General features: G+C 42.6%; 1 protein-coding gene across 2 annotated transcripts in view; it reads right to left on the reverse strand.

Annotated features, from left to right (window-relative positions):
* KIF5A (kinesin family member 5A) overlaps positions 1-18,714 on the reverse strand; it is a 72,385-nt gene that overhangs the window by 16,515 nt on the left and 37,156 nt on the right. For both annotated transcript variants that reach the window (XM_042453734.1, XM_042453735.1), the window contains exons 10-19: positions 16,440-16,588; positions 13,511-13,659; positions 11,075-11,250; positions 10,266-10,334; positions 9,508-9,714; positions 8,035-8,181; positions 6,492-6,680; positions 5,091-5,208; positions 2,260-2,318; positions 1,285-1,394 (exon numbers count right to left, since the gene is read on the reverse strand). In XM_042453734.1, coding sequence (XP_042309668.1) covers positions 1,285-1,394; positions 2,260-2,318; positions 5,091-5,208; positions 6,492-6,680; positions 8,035-8,181; positions 9,508-9,714; positions 10,266-10,334; positions 11,075-11,250; positions 13,511-13,659; positions 16,440-16,588 — 1,373 coding nt within the window. The remainder of the gene's footprint in view (positions 1-1,284; positions 1,395-2,259; positions 2,319-5,090; positions 5,209-6,491; positions 6,681-8,034; positions 8,182-9,507; positions 9,715-10,265; positions 10,335-11,074; positions 11,251-13,510; positions 13,660-16,439; positions 16,589-18,714) is intronic.

Here is an 18,714-nt window from a genome sequence, read left to right on the forward strand (position 1 = left end):
AAGTCTACATCCCCCACTCCATCAAACATTGATTTAAACTTGGTTTTGCACATATTTGGGAGGGCTTTGGGTATGATTTTTAGATGATTTTCACCAGAGGATCATAGCAAAAAAAAAAAAAATCTTTTAAAATTTGGGAGGATTGAGGGAGTTAAGATTAAGGGACTAGTAAAGGCTTCAGGGGCCACAGAAGTGGGGTCCAGGAGCCACATGTGACCCATGGCTTGCACTTGGCCCACTACTTCTCTAAACCAAGAATGGGGAACCTCTTTTAACCTGAGGGTTGCATTCTGTGTCAAGGTTCTTGGGTGACACATTCCAGTAATGAATGGGACCCAGCATATTTTATTTTAAAACTCAGAGACATAATTTGGAATATCAATCTGGATGTGTTAATCTGGAATATCAATACACAAAGGGATTTTGTAGTACCTCTCAAACTAACTGTATGAAAGAAATAGCATAAACTTTAATCGACCTGGTCTACAAAAGCTGCAACTTCTTTTGCACGATTAGTCTCAAAAGTGCTTTAAGATCCCTTGCCTTAAAATTGTTACTGTTAGCAACTAAATTTTCAGAGAGAGCATTTTGAACTTTTAGAATGGGGGAGAACAGCTAGGAAATCACCAAATCATGGTTTCATGGGGAAGGGGGTATGTCCATTTGGAGAACCCCAGAGGGCCAAGTTGGTGGGAGGATATATGTGGCCCCAAGGCCTGGGGTAGCCCATCCCTGCTCTAAACTGGCTCTGCTGCACTCTGCTATGATGTGGGATGCTATCCATCCACAGTACTGAAATAAGATTCAACTGGCCCTCTGGTCAGGTTCTTATGCAGACTGGAGAGGCACCTTCTTGTCCACCTCAAGCCACAAATACCTTGGGCCTGGCATGGGTCACTGTGCTGCTGCTCTGTGCCAGAGTACACTGTCTGTAACCCAAGAAATGCTTTTGCCTTATTTTGGTTCCATATTTGTTCTTGGTTCCCATTCCAAATAAGCACTTTGACTACTACTGCTGCCTTTTCTCTTCCTCTACCACCTCCTCTTATCCTGCTTCTCCTCATCTTCACATAAGGCCAGATCCTTCAAGCCTGACCCCAGTTCCAGCCCACACCAGCATCCCACAACTTTAGCAAGTAAGATGTTGTCAGTAAGCCCAGCCTCCTCTCAAACCCAGCACAGCAGGTTTCATGAGAGACCCTTCCTTTCCCTGCCCCCTGGTGAATCACACAATCCAGCTCTTGGGAGACAACTTGGACTACCATCAGCTTTAGGATGACTCACTCCTTGAGCTCATCGATGATCTTCTGCTTCTGGTTGATCTCATCACGCAGCCGTGCCAGCTGCTTGTGGTGGGCCTCACGGTGACTCTCCAGTTGCAGTTCAAGGGCCTTCTGTGTAACAGGGATGAAATCACTCAGAAACATAGACAGAGTCCCCAGCATTCCTCAAAGGCAGCATATCTTGAATACTCTCCACAAATACCTTTATTACTGTCTACCTGCACTATATTTCCTTCAGAAAGTCAGCATATTCCTGCTCTGTCTTCTGTTTCAGTTCCCATTTGATTTGTTCATTTAACTTTGTGGTACTCTTCTAAGAGTAGGGATGGCCTCATCATTAGACAGAATAAGGCAGCTGCCTCAGGTAAAAGATCCTGTGAAGCTGAAAATGGTGCTGAGATATTTGGGGGGGGGGGGCAAAGCAGTATGTATATTGCACAGCTTGTTCTGCACCCCCTCAGCTCACCTTTGGTCCTTACAAGCAGTGAAGCAGCCAGCATTGAAGTAAAATTCACCACTTGTCTGGTAGCTTGTGTACAGGGAATTGTGCTGGAGGGGTATTTTATGCATGAAAACATCTTGAGCTGGCCCTGCCTAGGATATACACATCTAGCAGCCCTACACTCTCTTGGTGTTCTTTGACTATTTGGAACTTCTGGTTGGAATGGCAGTCTGATAAGACATTTCCCCGGACTGTTTATCAGCTTAGCTCCTTTCTGCTGAGAATTGCCTAGGGGCAAATCCATTGCTCAAGAGCAGAGGAGGGGAAGATGTGGTAGCCACCCAGGTATTGTTTGGACTACCACTCCACATATCCCTCACCACTGACTATGCTGGCTAGGTTTGATGGGACTTGCAGTCCAACATCTGAAGGACCACTGCATGTTCCCCACTTTTGTTCAAGAGGGAGATGCTTTCTTCATGTATGGGAGGGTTCTCCTAGTGGTAAAGGGCACATCAAGGACTCCCTACTTACTTTGACTTCATCCGTATCTTGGATCAGGTCCTGCTCCTTGCCCACTTCATGTACAGTTTCTGTGGGAGAGATGTAGAAGAATCCATGAGGGAATGCTGAAATTCAACAGAGATCTCAGTCCAGGTCTAGAATACCTGAGTTGAAATTTCATCCTCCTCACCTTGATTTATCATGTGGCCTCCTAAGCAAATTTTTAACACAGGTGGTATGTACACCTGTGCTCTCCAATGTTTTGAACTACAACTTTCATAACCCCTGGCTATTGACCTGATGGGATTTGTAGCAACAACATCTGAAGGGCACCAAATCAACAAGAGCCTAATGAATGCTGACATGCATTCAGTTATAGTAATATTAATTGGGAACTTACAGATAACATCCAGCATATGAATCTATTTTTTCAGCTGCCCAGGGAGATGACACAGAAACTGAAGCCTGGAGCAAGAGCATCATGCCTCCATCAAGCTATATGCACAACCAAAGGCTGGTTCCCAGGGGTGGCAGAGAAATGCAACATCCCTTCACTCAAAGCTTGGAAAAGTTAGTTGGTTGGACTACAACTCCCAGCATCCCTCAGCCCCAACAGTCAGTGGCCATGGTGAATGAAGGATTCTGAGAGTTATAATCTCAAAATGTAACTTTTCCTCGATCCTTCTTCCTTTTCCTCCTTTGACTGCAGTTATTCAAGAGCAGTGTGGATGGTGGAGTTTTTATTTTTTAACTCTCAGGGTAGGTGTTTTTTTTTTCCCTTTTCTTTTTTAAGGAGTGTGATAAGGATTACATATGGGCAAACAAGCCTACAACAGACCTAACTAGGATCAGGTTTCCAAATAGTCTCTTTGGACAACCTTGGCACTAGCCAATGGGAGCTAAGCCAGGAAAAGGTGAAGGATGCTCCCAGGAGTGAGTATATAAGAGGAAGGAGCAGGTTTGAAAGGGGTTGATCGTTATTGTGCCCTGAGAGGTGAAAAGCCATTGAAGCTAGGTTAGGCTGCTGTGAAGGCAGTTAGGGTTTTAGGTACCCAAGAAAGGGACAAAGAGTGTCCTTAATTAAATTGTTGTAGTGTCCTACAGGAGACATAGTGTTTGGTGATTAGTGGAGTCACGGGTAACCAGGAGGATTATAAAATACAAAAGTTTAATAACGGTTATGTGAGAACTTAGTGGCAAAACTGACGGCCCCAAAATGGTGGCTTGATGCCACCCCTTTCAGTACTGGATCAGGTCTGCAGCAACTGCACGCCATGGGCCCAATCCAGCACCTTGCCAGCTCTACAAAATGCCACTCCTTTTTAGAGCAGCAAAAAGCCACCCTTACCGCTCTGGTGGTGGCTTTTCCGAGTTTCTTTGGCGCAGTATGTCTAACCAGTGCACCAAAGAAATAGTGTGACACTACCTGCCATGCAGTCAAGCGGGTGGTGTGACGCCGGCATTGGGGCAAAGTCAGGTTGGGCGGTTGCCATGCCCCCACTCCACCCCGATGCCAGTGTTTATCGCCAGTCTGTTTAGCCCTTTCGTCTGAAAGGAAACATATATAAAGCTATAAAGAACCAATGACAAAGACAAGCTAAAGAAACTGTCAAACTGTGTAACTAATAAAGTATTTATACACCGTATACATTGTGAACACCATCCACTAAAAGAGATACTGTATTCAGCCCGACTTGTAAATCACTTTATTACTTTGTTTCAACAAGCTGCTGTGTGAAGTGATTTCAGAAACACATTAAAAACGCTACCAACATTGAGAAAAGTCTTTTAGGTTTGGGGCACATTAGATAGTGGGTGTGTGGCTGTCAAATAATAGTTGGTGCCAAGCTGGGGGGAAATTTGAAACCCAGAGTGCTGGCATCTGAAGAAAGTTATAGTGCAGGAGACACTTAAGAGAGTCCCGTCTTTGAGTGTCATTGGTGGCAGTGGTGGCACAGGGTGAAAAGAAGTGAAAGGTTTTAAGAAATTTTGGCAGAGTCACATTATTACCATGACAGTCTCCAAATGACATTCTGCAACCAACTCCACCTAGATGTTCTGCAACAAAGATAAAACTGCAGCATAACCTAAGCTGGGTCCGCATGGACCAGTATACCCCAGGAGCAACTCAGACAGGGTGACCGGTCATCCTCCTTTTCCAGAACATGTCCTACATTTTGGCCTTCTGTCCAGGAGGAATTCCAAAATGTCCTCCATTTTGAGAATGACTAAGAAGTATGAATTTACATTTATGTAAATGTTTTTAGCTTTCATTTTGTAATGTCCTATTTTTTTTTAATGTCCTACATACTGTAGTGCCTTGTCCTCCTTTGTGATTATGACATCTGGTCATCCTGAACCCAGAGTATTCCGCCCCTGGAGCTGCCCTGACATCCCCCCATTACCTTGGGCACTTTATTGCGACACCAGGCAGCTATTTGCACATGCATCCCACTGTGCCACCTGGCACTGCTGCCACTGGCACAAGTCACTCACTCAGGTCAGAACAAGGCATTTAGCAGGGATCACATGGCTAGGTGCCTCATTTTGACCTCAGCATGAGTGGCTTTCACCAGTAGTTGCAGTGGCGTTTGTGGGATGCGTTTTAAACAGCCACTTGGTGTCACAACAGAGGGCTCCAGGTCTTCTAGGAAGGTCTGGAGCAAATGGTGAGTTTTTTATACCATTTTAAGGGAGGGTATATGGTGGATTTAGTGCTGATCTGGCCAGACATCCTCCGGATAGTTCACACCAGAACTAGGGACTGGCCCTGCAACATTAGGAATACTCGCTATGGGAACTGAGGAGAGGACATTTCATTTGGCCCATGCAGATGGGGGCCTATAATCAGAGACACATACCTTGGGCCTGTAATTTAGCCAGTTCTTCACTCAGAGCATCATAGGACTCCTCCAGGTTCCGTTTCTTCAGCTCCACGCTCTGCATGTACTCCGTGAGTGAACGGATCTTAGCCTCATGCTGTGGTGGAAGACAGAGGAGGAGAACAGCAAGCAAATCAGAGGTCCCTTTCATGGGCATCACTCTCATTCCCAGTCTCACTGTCAGTGGACTCTTCAGAGTTACCATTCATTCTCAAGCACAAACCACCCAATCTGTTAAAGAGAGTATGAAATACTCCACCTCTATTTGTAATTACAGTATATGTATTTTAAATGACAGTTTAGTCAGTACATTGTATTGGTAATGGTATATTGTTTTATTGAGTGGATTTTATATGACATTGCAGTTTTAATCTTGTAATTGTTGTTTTATTGTTGTAATCTTGCCTCGATCCACAGAGAGAGGCAGGAAATATAAATTATTATTATTATTATTATTATTACTACTACTACTACTACTACTACAAACTGTTCCCTCTCCTCACTCTTTAGAAGCTCTGAACTAGAACTGGAAGATGAAACCCAGGAAACAACAACCTCATATTTTTACACCCAGGCACATACAATACTCTTAAGTGCATCCTTCCTCTAGAGCAGTGGTTCCCAACCTTCCTAATGCCGTGACTTTTTAATACAGTTCTTCATGTTGTGGTGACCCCCAACTATAAGATTATTTTCATTGCTACATGCAAATATGTGTTTCCCAATGGTCTTAGGCAACCCCTGTGAAAGCGTTGTTCGACCCCCAATGGGGTCCCGCCCCACAGGTTGGGAATCACTGCTCTAGATGTACTAAGGGATCTTGCAGGACTTTAAGACTAACTGAAAGAAAGAAGCTGGTAGCATGAGCTTTTGTAGACTTCACTCTACTTCCTCAGATGCATTAGGACTATGATGTGGTGGACTCCAAACTTCATAATCCTGAGTCTTCATGGGCCTATTGACCTGGATGATGGGAAATCTACTGTAACAACATACAGAAGATATCACATGATGGGCAGCTGCTCAAAATATGAGTGTGTGTGATCCCCTGGGAAATGCAACCTCCCCTCAATCAGAGCATGGAAAAAATAACTTTTGGAGCTACAATTCCTAGCATCCCTCCGTTGACATGGTCATTGGTCATGCTGGCTGGAGGATTCTGGGAACTGTAGCCTAAAACATATTTCCCCCTGAACCTCTTCTCCCCTTGCACCATTGACTAGGCTGAAACCAAGTCTCAGTCAAGGTAAAGGAAATTTGCCCCATCTTGCAAGTTGCTAAGTTTTTTGTTTTGCTTTTCATGTGGGGTATCTCCCTTCCCCAGACTCTACAGCAAACTCCTTTCTTCATGATATACATCTTTGCTCCCACATGGCTAACCTGAGAGATGAGGAGCTGACAGGAAGACAGTTCCCGTCCGGTCACCTCCATCTTGCGGTGACATTCGACTTGTAGGCCCTCCAGTTGCCGGCAGCGCTTCACAACTGACTTCACTTCCGATTTGATCTTGCTGATGTAGAGCCGGGCAACAGTGAATTCCTCCTCAATGGCGCCACTAATTTCTACTGGCTGGGGATTTTTAAAAAGTAGGATAAGTGGGGATATATCTTGGACATAGAGCCCAGCTGCATGGCACTTACAAGCAGAATTATTTACAATAATAGAACCACATTTGCTTTTTCATCTTGAGCTCCCAACTCTTTTTGCTCACTTTTTACAGTAAAGGGGGGAAACTATGTCTATTTAAATGTTGATGAACTAACACTTCTATCATGCCTCACTATTAGTCCATCTAAAGAAGGGTGATGGGAACTTTTCAACACCATCAGGAGGGCCACAAGTTCCCCTGTCCCCTTTTACAGAGAATCTCAGCCAAACCATTAGTTTATGATATCTTGTGAACTGTCTTTCCATATTAGAAACAGAAAAGAAGCTTCACATGTAGCTTCCCTGTCCAGATATCACACTAAGAGACTATACATTATACCTTGTCTTGCCATGTTTTTGAAAAGAGAGTACTGAAAAGCATGTCAGAGGCAGAAAAAAGTAATGAGACACACTTCACATGCTCTGAGATGGTCAATGTTTATTTGGTTGTTTTTTTAAAGCCCAACACATTTCAGCAGGACAGGACAACACTCAATTGGTACTGATTTCAATATATATCATTAGCTATTCCTTTCCAAGGACTATCTGAAATTATCCAAATACTGTAGAATCTGTTCTTTTTATACTCAATGTTCCTGTGTTTTGGAGAGTGTTCTCAGCTCCAGTGATTTTTGTGAATCACTGGCACAAGCCACTCACTAATGTATTTCTATGTGATTTTATGAGTTACAGTTAATCGAGTGTGGTCCTGTCTTTTTAATACCTATAATATATATGTATTTATGTTTGTTTCCAGACCCTGAAAAAGGCCTTTTCTTACTGAGGCTGAAACGTATTGGGCTTTTAAAAAAAAACCTGAATAAACAGTTGACCGTCTCAGAGCACATGGAGCTTGTTTCATGTTTTTAGACAGAAGCAAAACTGGAAAGGGCTCAAATGACTGTGCCAACTGTTACTAAAGCAGGGAAATGGGATTTTGTCCGTAAACAAAGATGGTCTGCAGAGCACACATAGCCCTCAAGACAATATTTTGGGGGGCCTTGGCTTCCCCTTAACAATGCTGCCCAAATTTGGTGGCAACCTGTGCTCCAGAAATTTAGTGGCAAAGAAAAAAGAAGAAGAAAAAATCCTTTAAAACACACAGGTAATGTTTTGGCAGGATGAGCAGTAGTTTGCTGCAAAGGTCTGTCAAGTCTGGTTCATAATTTTGATGAGCCAGTTGGAAGGGGCATATGGCTTGCAGGGGAGAGGAACAGGTCCCCAAACCTGTCAACATAGGCCACCCTACCATACAGCATCACCCTTATTTTCTTACCAGCTTGATCTCGCCATTGCCCACGATGACACTGAACTCACTCAGATCCTTCATGAGGCCATTGAGTACCTCAGCAATGCGCTTGCGCTGATGTCCACTGAACTCCTGGAGCCTCTGCAACTCTGATTCCAAAGACAGCATGGTGGCCTGCAAGGAGAGAGGTTCACATAACTAAGCCACCTGAACAGAGAGGCTCTTCATTTTTTAATTTTTTCTTTACAAAGACATACACCACTGTTTTTGTCTGGGTGAAAAGAACTATGCATCCCTTCCAGTTTTATTCTTCAGAGTAAATCAGGTTCTGCAAACTCAAGTCTTGGAGGGAAATATAATACCATACTACAGTCAGTCCTTCCTGTCCATGGATATTTTACTCATGGATTCATGCATCCACAGCTTGGAAATATTTTTAAAATATATAAATTCCAAAATGCAAACCTTGATTTTGCCATTTTATATAAGGGACACCATTTTACTATGCTACTGTATTTAATACCACTGTATAATACCATAAATAAAAAATTTTAAAAAGTGATTTGAGCATCCACGAATTTTGATATCCACGGGGGTTTCTTCAATCAAACCCCAGAAGATACTAATGGCCCACTGTACTATGGCTATAGCATCCTTTTAGGTCAACATTCTCTAGCAAGTTATCAATTAACAAATTTGAAGGCCAAGCAATGGCACTAAAAACAGGTTCTAGGCTCCTGACTGCACTTGGCTCTGAACTCTGCTTCCAGGAGAGGAAAATGAGATGAGAACAGGGCCATTCCAGAAGCCCTGCTAAAAGACTGTTTACTTTATTCTTCCTCCCTCCCCATGTCTTTTTTTCTTTGCTGATGTGTCTTTTTTAGATTATAAGCCTTCAAGCAAGGACTGTCCTGTTTTTATCAATTGTATGTAAGTCACTCTGGGTACCTAGGGAACTAGTTTGTACTGGATAAACAGAAGTAGCAGTAACATGCCACACAAACACGATTAAATTTGCACCAAGAAAAACTGAATTCTGTGTGCATAAATTATGCAAACCAGCCTTCCGTTTCTCAGTTTCTTTTGAATAATTTATTCTGTATTTTCTATTATTTTGCATAATTTATACTGCAGTTATAGGTGGTAGGGATAAAGCGCTATGTAGTGATCTGAACTGTGTCCCCACCACAGGAATTATTGTTCAGCCATCCTGCTAGTTCCAGAGATTGCAGCCGATGCTGGTCACATATTTTCAAGCATACCTTTGCATCCACAAGGGCTAGACATTTCCTCTTTTAACAAGAAGAAAGCATATATTCTCAGGAAGCTGAAATATGCATCCACAGTCTAGAGACTGTGTATTTTTCTGATGGCTTTGCAGAATGGCAACACATAGATAAGCCTGCTTTTAGAGACTAAACCAAAATACAGTCTGGCTCTGATCCTCTTCTACCGACCCAAAGTATGCCTTACTAAACCTTGGAAGTACCCAGTACTTACCACCTTCTGGGACAGCTCATCCACCAACAACTGATTCTGCTGGCTTTTCTCTTCCACTTCCTGTGATTTCTGATCATAGTTGACAGCCAGTTCCTCCAGAGCCTGGAGCACCTCCTTCACCTCTTCCTTGGCAGAATCATTCTCTGACTGCAGGTGGCTTAGCTCTCGCTGCACCTTTTCATTGTCCCCACGTGTTGACATTAGCAGCTGAAGGGGAAGAGGAACAGTGATGCCAGGTAAGAGCATGCCAAATAAGTTGAGTGAGAAAGGGAAAGAACTGATGACATAGAAAGAGGCAGGAGCCAGAACCAAATCAGGCAGTGTGCTGAATGAGACAGAGCAATTAAGTGGTCAGAGCATCAGATTTGGACCAGGGAGATCCAGATCTAAATTCCCAGTCAGCCATGAACCTCAGGGGATGACCAATGGCCAATCACCATCTCGCAGCCTGACTTCCTTCACAGGATTATTGTGAAGATAAACTGGTGGATGGAGAATCGTGTAGGATACCATGAGATCCTGGAAGGAAAGCCTGGATTTGAAACAGGGATGGGTGATGTGTTTACACTAATTAGATCAGCTGGGAGTTGTAGCCCAACAACATCTGGATGGTTGCATGATTCCTATCCTGATTAGTATGAATTAAAAAGGAAATAGTGGGAGGGGAGAGAAGGAGGGATGGCACACAAGCATGTATGCTCATGAATGTACCCCATGCACAAAAAACTACTCTTGCAAAAAGACACAATATTGCCCACCTCCTCCTGGTCCAGCATCTGCTGCTTGAGCTTCTCCATCAGTTGGCTCTGCTGATTAATTTCATCATCCTGGATGAAAATAAAATACTTCAGCATTAATAATAATAATAATAATAATAATAATAATAATAATAATAATAATTTATGCCCCGCTCTTCAGCCAAGGCTATCTGGGGAAAGATTTTTAGACACAGAAGGTACAGAGGGTGGAGATCAGGACTAGCACAAGATATTTTTTAACCCATACTCTTCCAGCAAGATTATCCAAGTGATTTTAAAATGTGAATTTTAAATGACAAATTTTATATGTGGATTGTTTTAATATATGCACATCTTATTTGTCCTTGTGTCTTTTAACCAATATGTTTTAACTGATGTTGTGTGTTTGTTAATTGTTGTTGGCCCCCACCTTGATCCATGGGGAGAGGTGGGTAAGAAACAATTGTTGTTGTTGTTGTTGTTTTGCTGAGGCAAAGGACAAGTTGGTGCCACCACATCCATCCCAAGCAATTAAAACGTAGTTCAACATTGGAAACAGGACAAGTGGCTGCACCACAGGCAGGCAATGGGCAGTGTATCAGAAGTTGTTAAACTGAAACTTAAATCATGTCTCATCAACATAATGAGAAGACTGACTCATATTATTTCTGTCTGATAACATATGGAAGGTGACATGTTTCCCCACTCTGGTCTAACTAATGTTAGGGCCAGAATGGGATGAGAATAGTATATTATCAGCATTACTGCAAAGGGGATGGAGAGTGGAAGCTCACCCCAAGGTGGGCTAGAGGGCAAGGAAGTGCAGTTACCTTGTCATCAAGCTGCTTGTAGAGTTTACGGATCTCTTCCTCATATTTGTGCCGCTCCTCATCTGAGATCCGGATGACAATGGAGGAGTTGTTATCATTAATAGGTGTCTCATCACAAGTGTCAGGCACCACTTTCTCATCGTCACTCAGCTGCTCTGTTTCTGGGACATTCTCACCTAATAAACATTTACATAGCAGGACAGGAATAGATCAGCTGTCTTCGCTCACTCATCTTGCTCACAGTCATCCTTGACTGATTCATGGTTACTCTGATGAAGGCAACTCCAGTGACAGATCAGGGTGCGGGTTACTTGACAAAAAATACTTCCTTCTCTCCTGCCCTAGAAATGTGAGGCTGTATTCCATGATTCTATGATTCCCAAAGAATCTGGTTTCAGGAAAAGTCACTCCCTCTTTTTTATTGCTACCAATTAATGTGGTTCAGCTCTATATTGGTTATAGGAGCCCTGGTGGCGCAGTTGTTAAGTGCTGGTACTGCAGCCACAAGGTTGTGAGTTCGATCTCGGGGGGCTCCAAGGTCCACTCAGTCTTCTATCCTTTTTTAGGTCAGTAAAATGAATACCCAGCTTGTTGGGGGAAATTGGCTTACAGACTGTAAACCGCTTAGAGAGTGCTGAGTTCACTGATAAGCGGTATAAAAATGTAAATGCTAATATCTGAGAAAAACTAGTGTATAAGAACACAAGAAAATCCATGCTGGATCAGACCAAAGGCCTACCTAGTCCACCATTCTGTCCCCAAAGTGCCTAGTCAGTTCTCTGTTGGTAGCCCACCAAAAGGACGTAATAATAATAATAATAATAATAATAATAATAATAATAATAATAATGAAAAGTTTTATTTTTATTCTGCCTCTGTCATGGAGACAGTCAAGGCAAGCAATAGAAACTTCCTAATAATTCTCCCCAGCAAGTGGTAGATAGAGGCAGACTGCCTTGGGTACAGGTGCAAATCAGGATTGGCAGAGGACAGAAGGGAAGCTGGTACTGGGTCCAAGGTGTCCAAAAGGGAGAATGAGACTTTTCTACATTGCATATGTTTTTGCCTTTCTTAGTAGTGTCATTATTTGCTCATTTCACATCCATTGTAAAATTTAAAAGTGAATTTAAAAGACAATAATAACAATATAAAAAATCTGTATTTACAAAATACTATAGATTTTTAGCTGGTCCACACTTGTTTCAAGAGAGAGCAGGACTGAGACCTAAGTAAGGGAAAACATGCAGGTAAGCAAAGGGACACCGTAGCACCAGCAAGTTGGCAGAAGGGGTAAGGAGGTAGCATTGGAAGAAGCCGCACGTAAAACATAAGACCATTGGCTAAAATGGAGGCATCTGAAAACAAAGACCTACTGGTGCTCAATGAATTGTGGCCGCCACTGCCTTGAGCAAAAAGAGAGGGAGAAACAGCATTGTTTCCACTTCCATAGTCCTGGTGAGCAGTGCTTCCAGTTCCTCACCAACATCTCCTGGCTATCTGAATTGGTTCCCAAGGGGCCTGGGATGCAAGAGGAGGGAGCCTCTGGGTGTGGGGTAATGTGAAATTGGGCAGGTGGCTTGGGGGGAGGGTGTTCATTGTGGATAGCAGCAACTATGTGTTTTCCCTCCGCACAAAGAGTACAGTGGTCTTGAGGGAAGAAGCAAACTTCTGGGAGCTAAAAAAACATTCTCTGGAGCTCTTGGTAGTCCTAGAGGCTAGTACATGTTATCTAACAGCCACATCTCCCATGTAAAGACTCTGCAGTCCTCACAAGTGAACTTAATATCACAGGAGGATTCCTATCTGAAACTTCCTCTTGGATTCTACCTTTCTTGAAGTTGTCAGTCATATCAGTAGTAGCTGTTCAGTGCTTGGTCCATGACACACCGTAAGCCACACTGAGGAAAACTGACTTCACTGCACCATGCACCTACCTGGCAATCTGCCTGGCATTACCTACATTCAAAGTTACACAAGCAACATTGGCTTAAGGAGGCACATTGACACATTCACTTCTACTTGGCAAAAATTAGTAGTCGCTGCCTCTGGATTCAGATGTGGTCAAAATTCTTGCCCAGAAACACAAAAACATGTTTTACTGACCCCCGCTCTCAACCATCTTTTGCTTTCACAATGGTTTTCAGATTAATGGTTAATGATGAGAAAAATTAAAATTCTCTTTCAAAAGGCAGAAACGTCAGTCAAGAACAAACTCATTTGTCCCAGAGGATACCTTCTACTCCGCCTACCTGTGGTGCAGACAGATGGAGATGTATTAATTGCAAATCCCACCACACTTGGAGAAAGAAGGAGAGAAAGATAGGATGTGTGTATGCGAGAAAGAGAGAGAGAGAGAGAAAGAGAGAGTGCAAACGGGAGAGGATTCAATGACAATCCAAACATGGTCTCTCTTCTGGCTGTCATATCCTGGCTCACCATTGCGCCAGCGGCCTAGTTCAGCTTCCAGCTTGGCAATTGTCTCCTTCAGGACCTTGTTCTTCTCCTTCTCCTTCTCAAACTTCTTCTTCCACTGCTCTGCTGTCAACTCCAGATTCACTGATGCTGTATTCTTGATTGTCTTGGCCCTAAAATGGCAGAGGGTTAAAAGGAGGAGTCTTTAAATGCTCCTGACTTGGACTGAAGGAGTGGCCATCTTTGCTCAGGGTCCCAGAAGCATAGCACAGCCTCAGAATGAATCAAACCACTGAGCTCAGTATTGTTGACACTGACCTGCAGTGTCATTCACATCCCTATCTGGACAGGCTGGGGATTTAATTTGTGGCTTTTTGTGTGCAAAGCCTGTGCTCTACAAGTGAGCTACAGTCTTTCTTCTAAAAAGGGCATTTCCCCTAAATATATTCTCATTGAAAGTGATAAACAGATGACAGCAGAATCAACCAGCCCAGCAAGTCCTCTAGAAATGAAATATTTCGATTGAGTAAGAAGAGATAGTTAGCAAGTGGGGCAAATCACTATTAATCAGGATGGTCCTGTATGTTAGCCCACAAAACATTATTTTACAGCAGAGTAACAAAGAAGCTGGTGGGTTTTTTAAAACAAATTAAAAATTTGTTTAAAATTATTATAGAATTAGGTTTTATGCCATTTCAGCACCCACTGGATGCTATCATTTGTATCTTCTTTTTATCCTCAGTACCATCAAGTCTTGCATTTGGAATCCAGAGCTATATTCACTGGTATGTCCAAACATAAGGTAGATAGGTTAACATCACAATCCAACCTGGCAAAGGTTCCCAGGGTATTCTAAAAATTACCAAATGTTATTATACATTCGCTAGACTTTAATAATAATAATAATAATAATAATAATAATAATAATAATAATAATTTATTTCTAACCCACCCAATCACGAAGAATCTGGGTGGGTTACAACAATAAAATACATCAAATTGCAATACAGAGTTTTTTTAAAAAAAAATCAAACCCTAGAGCTACTCCCCCATTCCCAGTACTAAAACAGAATTAAACAGTAATACAGTAGTATAAAAACATTAAAAACATTTTTTAAAAAATAGGCAGAAACATAGGCAGGGAAGAATAGACAGATGAGGGGACAAATATCTCTATATCTGGGGAGGGTAACTAAGTCGGGAAAGGCCTGCCGGAAGAGATCCGTCTTGAGTGCTTTCTTAAAAGCTGTCAGAGTGGGAATGTGACGGATCTCCCCCGGCAGGTCGTTCCATAGTTTAGGAGCAGTAATAGAGAAGGCCCTCTGGGAAACTGATGTTAGTCTAGATTTTTTTGGCTGTAGTAGATTTCTTCCAGAGGACCTTAGTGTGTGGGGCGGACAATAGGGAAGAAGGCGTTCCCTCAGGTACTCTGGGCCCAAGCCATGTAGGGCTTTAAAGGTAATCACCAACACCTTGTACTTTGCCTGGAAACGAATAGGCAGCCAGTGCAGGGACTTCAAGACCGGTGTTATATGGTCATTCCTAAAAGTTCTCATGATCACAGGGTTTTAAAGTGCAACAGAAAAACAGATTCACAATATAGAGCCCTTGATATCCACTGAGATTTAGTTCCATAACCCCCGTAGATACCAAAATCAGTGGATGCTCAAGTAAAATAGTGCCCCTTATAGAAAATGGCAAAATCATTTGGTCTATTTATTTATTTATTTATTGGAATATTTTCAAGCCATTGGTGATTGAATCTGTGGATGCAGAATCCATTTATATAATGGCCGACTATTCTTGTTCTCTGACCCTCTAAGGCTCTGTGTATACTGCAAACATTTACTGATTTTATACAAAATTAACCACCAAGGCCTCCCACAAAAAGAAAATCTTGAAAACTTCAACAGAGTAGTCTACAGAGCCAAAACAGACATCCCTTTTGTGCCGCCTCCCAAGCGACTTGAGAGTGCAGTGTTTACATGTTACATGCTCCCAAGCCGCCCAGAAGCCACCTGGCTGTTTACATGGGGGGCAGCTTCCAAGTGCTCCAGCAGCGTAGTGTTTATAGGCCACACACCATTGGAGCACTTTAAAGCCAGCTTTTGGCCGCAGCAGGGTGGAAAAGCCAGCTTTTTGCCGGTCCAAAAAGGAGCAGCCCAAAAAGAAATGGCTCTTTGTCACTCCTTTTTCGGCCAGTAAAAAGGTGGATTGGAGCCACAGTGTGTGGTTGCCATAGCCCTAATCCTGCTTCAAAAGGGGCAGTTTGAAGCCACCCCCTTGGGGCAGTCTGTGTCACCTCTGTAAGAAATTTCTAACCTCACACTCCCATGCACACACACAAATGCCCCAAACAAAATTACAGTTCATATGGTGCTATCTGTAAAGCAGAAAGAATAGGAATGACTGTTAAATCACTTTATCCCCATAGTGGAGCCTAAGTAATTCTCAAGTAATTCCCAACTAAGTTAATTCCCTAATCATGATTTGGCATGTATGTATGTAAGTATTCTACAGTGTGCCCGCATCATACGTGGGCACCCTATACACGGCTTTCAGCTTATGCTGAAAGCCGTGCGACAAGGAGAAAATGGCATACATGGAATTTGTCTTATGCGGGGGGAGGTCTGGAATTGATCCCCCATGTAAGACAAGGGCACACTGTATTTATATTCCGCCTTTCTCTTTCCAAGGGACCAAAGCAGCCTACAAATTTTTATATTATATCTTCCCTCCCTCCCTCCTTCCTTCCTTCCCTTTTGTTTTACTTTCTAATGCTTTTGCCTAGAAAAGACCTGAAAGATTAAAAAAACACATGCAACTTTTCAGACACGAACCCCCTTATTAATCTGTTTTACCAGGTCTTTGTCTTTTTCCCTTGTGAAATAACTGCAGCATAACAGCAAACATAACTCAAACAAAAGGACAGCCTAAGGTGCAGGTTAATTACCGTTGTCCAAACATGAGAGTAGATTTGGTCTCAGCATCATTATAGCTGGAAGGGGAGCAGCAGATAAACATTGTTGTGCGGCAGTTTCCACCCAGGGAGTCCTGAAGGATGCGGGTCATTTTGCTGTCACGGTAGGGGACATAGCCCTTCTACAGAAGACAACATGTGAGGAAACAAAGGAAACACATTTTTGGCTCATTTTGGTTCATGGCAAAAATTATCTTATCAATTTTATTTATTAATTCTATTTATATCCCACTCTTTATGTAAAGATCTCCGGGTGGCATGCAATAAAATCAACTTGACCAATTTAAAACAATGTAAACAATAAAAATTATTTTGAAAACTTACAAAGATATTAATTGATTTAATAATTTAAGGGAATGTTATTTAAAACCATTTAAAACCATGTGTGTGTGTATGGGCTTCAAGTCGCCTCTCAATTTATGGTGACCCCATGAATTCTATAGGGTATTCTTAGGCAAGGAATCCTCAGAGGTAGTTTTGCCAGTTCCTTCCTCTGAAATATAGCCTACAGCGTTTAGTATATGTTGGCAGTCTCAACAGTGTCAGCTCTGGTACTAACTGGAGCTGATCCTACTTAGCTTCCAAGATCAGATGGGATCTGTATAAAACCATTTAGACCCCAAAGGCTTTAGTAAAAAGTAAAATATTTTTATTTAATTTAAATGACCTTCAGAAGCTCAGAAACATCTTTCTCAGAGAAGAAGGGAAAAAACAATTTAGTCTGGTTCCCAGGCACATTATGGGTTCTCTTGTCCAAACTGGGTGGTAGAGACCATACTAGCAGACAGAAAATAATCAGTAGGTAGATGCTTTGTAGGCTATATTTCAGAGGATGGGAATGGCAAACTACTTCTAGTCCAAGAAATCTCTATGAAATTTATGAAGTCACTGTAAGTCAATAGACAACATGAAGGCACATACAACAGTACCATTAACATTCATTCAAGATCAATGACAGATTATTTGTTCAACAATCCTGGCCATAGTAGATATTTTAGCCACACCTTCACCCAGGGAGTCCAATTTGCATGCTATAAGTGTCAGACAGTGCTACAGATCTAACTCTTTGCTACCCTGTGGACCTCACTGCCAATTACTCTCTCACACACCTGAATGTATGTCACAGTGTACTTTAAAGACTAGCCTGCTTTGTTTGGCACAGGCTTTCCCGTATAGCCGTTGCCACATTAACACATGTTAAAGCTCTAAACTGGGATGGGCAACAGCAGCAGATCCAGGGGGGAAATTTTCTGCCCCAGGGACCATTCAGGTCATAGATCTGAGCCTGCTTCCTCAGATACATGCTTTTATTATGCATCCGAGGAAGTAGACTTTAGTCTACAAAAGCTCATGCTGCCAACTTCTTTCTGTCAGTAAGGGGCTGAACAGACCGGCACAATATGCTAGCTTGGGGGCAGCATGGAGATGTGGCGTTTGGATCATGCCCACCCTGACATAACTCCTAAGCGGGTGTCATGCCACTCACCCAACCAGATGGCGGGGAGCATTGGGATGTTTCTGCAGCACAGTGATTAGACACACATGCTGCAGAAATGTGGAAGAGCTCCTGGTGCAGCAAAAGAGGCGGGTTTTTTTCCATCCCAAAAAGGAGAGGCTGGAAAGATGCCCGATTGGGGCTGCGGTGTGTGGTTGCCATGCCCTGATCCGGTGTTCAAAGGGGCAGCCAGAAGCTGCTCCTTCAGGGTAAGCTGCTTCACCCCTTAGTCTCAAAGGTGCTACAAGATCCTGTTACATACTGATTTTCCAGACTAACACAGCTTTGAATTCTGCCATATCATGTTTACTAACTCGGCAGAGCATGGAAAGGGAAGAGCTGAATAGTATTGGTACACATATTAAATCAATGGGATTTAATGTTGTTTTACCACTCAACAACTTGTTAAATGTATCTGTGTATTGCTGTTTCTCTCGCAGCTTTCATTCCTTGTTTACCAATAGGACGGAGGACTCATATTATAAGTCCTACAATCTCATAGCAAGCATGGCCACTGTCTTATACTAAGACCACTATTTGATTTAGCTCAATACTGGTGACACTGACTCACAGCAGTTGTCCAGGGTTTTAGACAACAGTCTTTTGACTGTGAAATGCCAAGGATTGATCCTGAGACCTTCTGGATGTAAAATGTGTGCTCTCCCACTGACTTATTGCCCTGCTGTTGTCCGAAACTCCATTAGAAGTTGGTAGATATGTTATTGTTTGTAGTCCAGTTTTCCTTAACCTTGT

This window comes from Sceloporus undulatus, chromosome 2 (assembly GCF_019175285.1).
Source record: "Sceloporus undulatus isolate JIND9_A2432 ecotype Alabama chromosome 2, SceUnd_v1.1, whole genome shotgun sequence".
Taxonomy (NCBI): domain Eukaryota; kingdom Metazoa; phylum Chordata; class Lepidosauria; order Squamata; family Phrynosomatidae; genus Sceloporus; species Sceloporus undulatus.